The following is a 5,831-nucleotide window of genomic DNA, read 5'->3' on the forward strand; positions in this document are numbered from 1 at the left end:
TTATATTTTAATAGTTTCCTGAGGTCACCAGAACATGAACATGGGGAGGGCAGGGACTTGCTTGGGCATCTTGGATACCACGCCCAGCTCAATGTGCAGTACTGAGTAGAGGTTTGTGTGACATGAATGAGTGAGAGCACATGAAAGCCCAGATGAGTACAGGGTCCGTGGGGCACAGCGGAGGGTACAGGTGTGTGAGCACCGTGAAGGCCAGCTCCACAGGACTTAGCACACTGCTGACGAGGGGACTCAGTACAGACACAAGTGGTAACAAGGCCTCGTGAGTCAAAGAGCTTCTCACCCTGGAGGTCAAAGCAACTGACTGGAGATGAGGAAGCCGCACTCCAAGGTCACTTAGGGACAGACGCTGGCAGGGCTGGTCTGAAGACTGGCAGCAACTCCTTTTTATACTCCACTCTGCAAGCACCAGTCTTTATGCAGAGCTCTGGAAGAATTCCCCTCACTGAGCTAGCAAGGCCATCAAACTCTGCGTTCACTTGGATATCCTGAGGAGACACCCATTACAAGGATGAACTTTGTTACTATCTGAGAACTTGACCATTTTTCACTCACACACACAAGGTCTCAGAGAAGCTCCTTCGGGCGGCTTCTCCCCTGTGGATGACAATCTCATACCCGCAAACTAGTAAGATCCAGGAGAGAAGGGAACAATGAGGGATGTTTAAATTCCTGCTGTATTTATTTATTTAGAAATGGGATTGTACTCTGTCACCACGCTGGAGTGCAGTGGCTCAGTCATAGCTCACTTCATCCCTGAGCTCCTGGACTCAAGCTATCCTCTCGCTTAAGCCTCCAGAATAGCGGGGACTACAGGTGCCCACCACCATGCCCGGCTATGCTGTGTTTTCAGATCTGGGGGCTGGTTACATAGACACCTATGCCGTTTGTGAAAATTCTCCAAGCTCTATGCTTAATCTTTGTGCATTTTTCAGCATAAATGTTGTTCCTCAATTAAAAAACCAAGAGGTTGTTAGAACAGAACTGGCACTGATTGAGTCCTTCTCTGTGCAAGGCCTTTCCATCAGGTCTGTCATCTCAGCTTAAGTTCATGATGGCCTTAGGGGGTAGACGTTAGCCCCATTTCACAAAAACACAAGTCTGAGCCCAGGGAAAGATTTTCCTTGAACTATAAGTCTTCAAAACTATTTCCCTCAAAGCCCAGAATAAACTATGGGCTAGTCAGATTATACGAATGATAACAGATAACAACAGTTAAGGAACAGAAAATAGAATATTCAATTCAGGCTAATTGTTTTTCTTCGTGTTTTTGTTTTGTTTTTTGTTTGTTTGTTTTTGAGATGGAGTCTCGCTCTGTCACCCAGGTTGGAGTGCAATGGCACGGTCTCGGCTCACTGCAACCGCTGCTTTCTGGTTCAAGCGATTCTCCTGCCTCGGCCTCCTGAGTAGCTGAGGTTACAGAGGGGCACCACCACATCCAGCTAATTCTTCTTCTTTCTTTTACAACACAGAGTTTCACTCTCGTTGCCCAGGCTGGAGTGCAATGGCGCAATCTTGGCTCACTGCAACCTCCACTTCCTGGGTTCAAGTGATTTTCCTGCCTCAGCCTCCCGAGTAACTGGGATTACAAGTGCATACCACTATGCCTGGCTAATTTTTGTATTTTTAGTAGAGACAGGGTTTCACCATGTTGGCCAGGCTGATCTCGAACTCCTGACCTCAGGTGATCTCCCTGCCTCGGCCTCCCAAAGTTCTGGGATTACAGGCGTGAGCCACCAACTCTGGTCAAATTTTTGTATTATTAGTAAAGACAGGTTTTGCCATGTTGGGCCAGGGTGGTCTCGAATTCCTGACCTCAGGTGATCCACCTGCCTTGGCCTCCTGAGGTCCTGGGATTATAGGCGTGGACCATCATGCCCAGCCCAGGCTAGTTATTGATTGATTGTTTATGATTCTTTGACTCAGAATCTTGTCCAGGATCCCACATTGATAGACACAGGATTTGGTCCCAAGCCTGAACTGATTCCAAAGCCCCTGACATTCCCATGAAACTAGGGGCTTCTGATAATGACCATACATTATGTCAAGTAAGTATATATTCAGGTAGGATAATGCCATATGTCATTCTATTTCTTTTAGAATGACAGATCCAGTGCTCACAGGAATTCTCAGAGCAGCAGGCACATGGTTAAGGCAAGAACAGGCCGTTAGAAGGAAACGGTAAGGATGTTCGACATTGCTTGTCCCAAACCTGAATAACTGAAACTACACACACACATTTCTGGAAAGGCTTTGACTCAAGTCTGGGTTGAAAAAAATCAGGGTTAGAATCAGCACTGATTTGTAACTCAACTTTTTTGTTTCCTTCTTTTTTTATATTTTTTGAGACAGAGTCTGGCTCTGTTGCCCAGGCTGGAGTACAGTGGCACAATCATAGCTCACTGAAGCCACAAACTCTGGGATCAAGTGATCCTCCTGCTTCAGTCTTCTGAGTACCTGAAACTATGGGTGTGTGACACATGCCTGGCTAATTTTTTTAAAGAGCTTTTTGTAGAGATGGAGATCTTGCTGTGTTGCCCAGGAGAGTCTTGAAGTCTGGGTTTCAAGGGATCCTCCCACCTCAGCCTCCCAACGTGCTAAGATTATAGGTGTTAGTCACCTCACCTGGCACTTTTTCTACATTAAAAATCAAAATTTGCCAGGCTCAACGGCTCATGTCTATAATCCCAGCACTTGGGAGGCCAAGGTGGTTGGATCACCTGAGGTCAGGAGTTCAAGACCAGCCTGGCCAACCTGGTGAAACCCCATCTCTACTAAAAAAATTAAAAAAAAAAAAAAATTAAGCCGGGCATGGTGGCACACACCTGTAATCCCAGCTACTTGGGAGGCTGAGGCAGAATTGCCTGAACCTGGGAGCCAGAAGTTGCAGAGAGCTGAGATAGCACCACTCCACTCCAGCCTGGGTGACAGAGTGAGACTCCGTCTCAAAAAAAAAAAAAAATCAAAAATCAAAATTGACCCAAGACATGAGAAACCACAGCACAAGGATCACTTGAGTTCAGAAGTTTGAAACCAGCCTGGGCAACATAGCAAGCCCCCATCTCTAAAAAGAATTAGCCAGGTATGGTGACCTGTGCCTGTACTTCCAGCTACTTGGCGAACTTAGACAGGAGGACCACTTGAGCCAAGGAATTTGAGACTGCAGTGAGCTATGATCACACCACTGCACTGCAGCTGGGTGATAGACTGAGACCCTGACTCAAAAAAAAGTGACAGAATTGAATGAAAAGGGATCCTAATCTCTCTCACAGCCACTCAAGTGAACCTTCCAGCACCACAGTCCACCTGCAGACAGTCGGGGGAGGGGCAGAGGGCAGCCTTGCAGGTGCAACTGCAGATCTAAACCTCAGTGGATAGGGAGCATCGTGCCCAGACCTCCACTTATCCTCTCTCAGCCAATGAAGAACCCAGGCAGGGGCCCCAGGCAAGATCCCACAGAACCACCAGTCCAGAGGGGGCAGAGCCGAGTGGCACCATGCCTGCATTCAGGTCCCTATTGCAACTCTGCCTCTGCCACGCCGTGTGTCTGGGCAGGGCTCTTGATTTCTCTAACCCTCACTTTCTTCTTCTAAAATGATGATACCTCACAGGGCTGTTGGGAGGATCAGAAACGAGGTTTATAAAATGCTCTTACTGAGAAATCCAGCAGTTCCAGGGCAGAGGCTGGATTGTTCTGGATAGACTTGAGGAGACCAAAGCAGCCTTCACTTCGCATGGGATTCCTGGACACCTAAGAAACACGCACACAAAGCTGCGAGAAGCCGGGTCTGGGGAGGCCAGAGAGCAACGTGAAAGGGAAGGAGGGGCTCCTCATCTCTGAGGACACAGCTACTATGGCCACACTGTCTCAGCTCAGAAGGTGTCTCCATCAGACAGTCAGACAGAATGCTCTGGTGAGGCTGCTGGGCCAGAGAAGAGAGGAAGGGAGAGGCCTCTGACTGATACAGACACACAAGACACACTCTTGCCTTTAAGAACTTGCCTGCTGGGGAGAGGGGAGGGAAAGGAAGCATCATGAAATGTGGTGTGATCAGCGCAGAGTGTGCACCAGCTCCCCTGGGAGGGAAAGCCTGGGAGGGGAGGTGTATCTGGGTAGGGCTCAGCTGAGCTTCCCAGGTGAGGTGGCCGGAGCTGGACATTTCAGCAAGAACAGCAGAGGAACAAAGGCAGGGGTGAAAAATAGTACCGTGTGTGTGTGTGTGTGCGTGTGTGTGTGTCTGTGTGTGTGTGTGTGTACTCCGAGCTTGGGGTGAGAGCACTGAACTTGGAAGAGAGGGGCTGGCAGAGCCCAGATCCTCCATGACATGCTATGTTACTTTTTTTTTTTTTTTAGACAGAGTCATGCTCTGTCGCCCAGTCTGGAGTGCAGTGGTGAGATCTCAGCTTGCTGCAACCTCCGCCTACTGGGTTCAAAGGATCCTCCTGCCTCAGCCTCCAGAGTAGCTGGGATTATAGGTGTGCGCCACCACTTCTGGCTAATTTTTTTGCGTTTTCAGTAGACAGGGTTTCACCATGTAGGTCAGTCTGGGCTCAAACTCCTGACCTCAGGCGCCTGCTTCAGCCTCCGGAAGTTCTGGGACTACTGGCGTGAGCCACCACACCCAGTTCCCCGTGACAAAATGCACTGGAAGCTTGGGTTTCTCCAGAGGGGATAAAACTCCAACAGTTTTCAGGCAGGGCATGTTTCTGGTTTAGAAAGGTCACTGGGTAGCAGGTGGGAAGGAAGGACTGTAGCCAGGAACCCCGCAAGTTCACAGAAGCTGAGAAGGGAAGTCAGAAGAGGGAGGAGTCAGCAGGGTGAGCCCCTGCAGAGGGTGGGCAGGACGGTGTGGAAAAGGGAGGGGCAAGCAGGCTCTGGGCCCCAGCTGGTGACTTGGGAAGGAGCCCCCCACCAGGAGGCGGCCCTTAGAGGGGGGTGATGCATTCAGGTTGGACTCTCACATTCCCACGTGACTTTGGGACATTTAGAGGACTGTCTAGGAGGTGACTGGAAACGCAGGTCTACGGTTCAGAGAGGTCCGGGTTCCTGTGGGGGCAGGGAGCAGGGGAGGAGAGCTATGGGAGAAGCCCAGGGAAGGATGGGGTGGGGAGCTGAGGGCCAACAGAGCTGGGTGTCCATACCCAGCTAGCAATACTGTCCCCCAGCATGTACCTGCTGTGGGCACAGTGGTCCCCTGGGGACCTGCTCCCCACTCGCCTCCCTCCTGTGTCTGTCTTCTGCTCTCTGTCCTGCTCAGCACTCCCTCCCCACCTGCAAACCCAGGGGAAGGACTCCAGCTGGAAACACCAGGCCTCAGGTCGGCCTGAACAGTAGCCAACGCAACACCTGGGTGGGGCCTGGGTCCCAGCAAGACCAGAGGAAAGGCAGGGGAGAAGATGAGGGAGACACAAGGGGTGCCCAGCCACCTTCATCAGAGCAGCACCCCAGCCCACAGAGGAGGAAGGGCAGCAAGAAGATGTGGGAGAGAAGCTGGGAGGGAGGAAGGGGAGAAGAGGAGGGCCAGACCCCAGATGCAGGGTGAGTGGCAAGGGAGCGAGCCAGCCTGTGTGCACCTGCCCGCTGCCCCTGGGTGGGGGCTGTGGGGGAGGGATCTGTGTGGACTGGTACAGGGCAGGTCTGTGCTGGGGTCTCAGTCATCAGGCTAGCACTCACTACAAGAATCCTCAGCGTCTGGTTGACCCGGAGACCCAGGCCCAGGCTCAGGGCTCCCATCGCAGAGATGCGGTTGTTGCTGCAACAAAGACAACAGACACATGCTTTGTGCAACCTTCCAAGCAGCCGTGCAGAGCCC

General features: G+C 51.2%; 1 protein-coding gene across 1 annotated transcript in view; it reads right to left on the reverse strand.

Annotated features, from left to right (window-relative positions):
* Positions 1–350: 350 nt before the first annotated feature.
* LRRC74B (leucine rich repeat containing 74B) overlaps positions 351–5,831 on the reverse strand; it is a 29,076-nt gene continuing 23,595 nt past the window's right edge. The window contains 1 exon segment of the mRNA XM_011987356.1: positions 351–506. Within this exon segment, the coding sequence (XP_011842746.1) occupies positions 351–506 (156 nt within the window).

This window comes from Mandrillus leucophaeus, unplaced genomic scaffold (assembly GCF_000951045.1).
Source record: "Mandrillus leucophaeus isolate KB7577 unplaced genomic scaffold, Mleu.le_1.0 Scaffold308, whole genome shotgun sequence".
NCBI lineage: Eukaryota > Metazoa > Chordata > Mammalia > Primates > Cercopithecidae > Mandrillus > Mandrillus leucophaeus.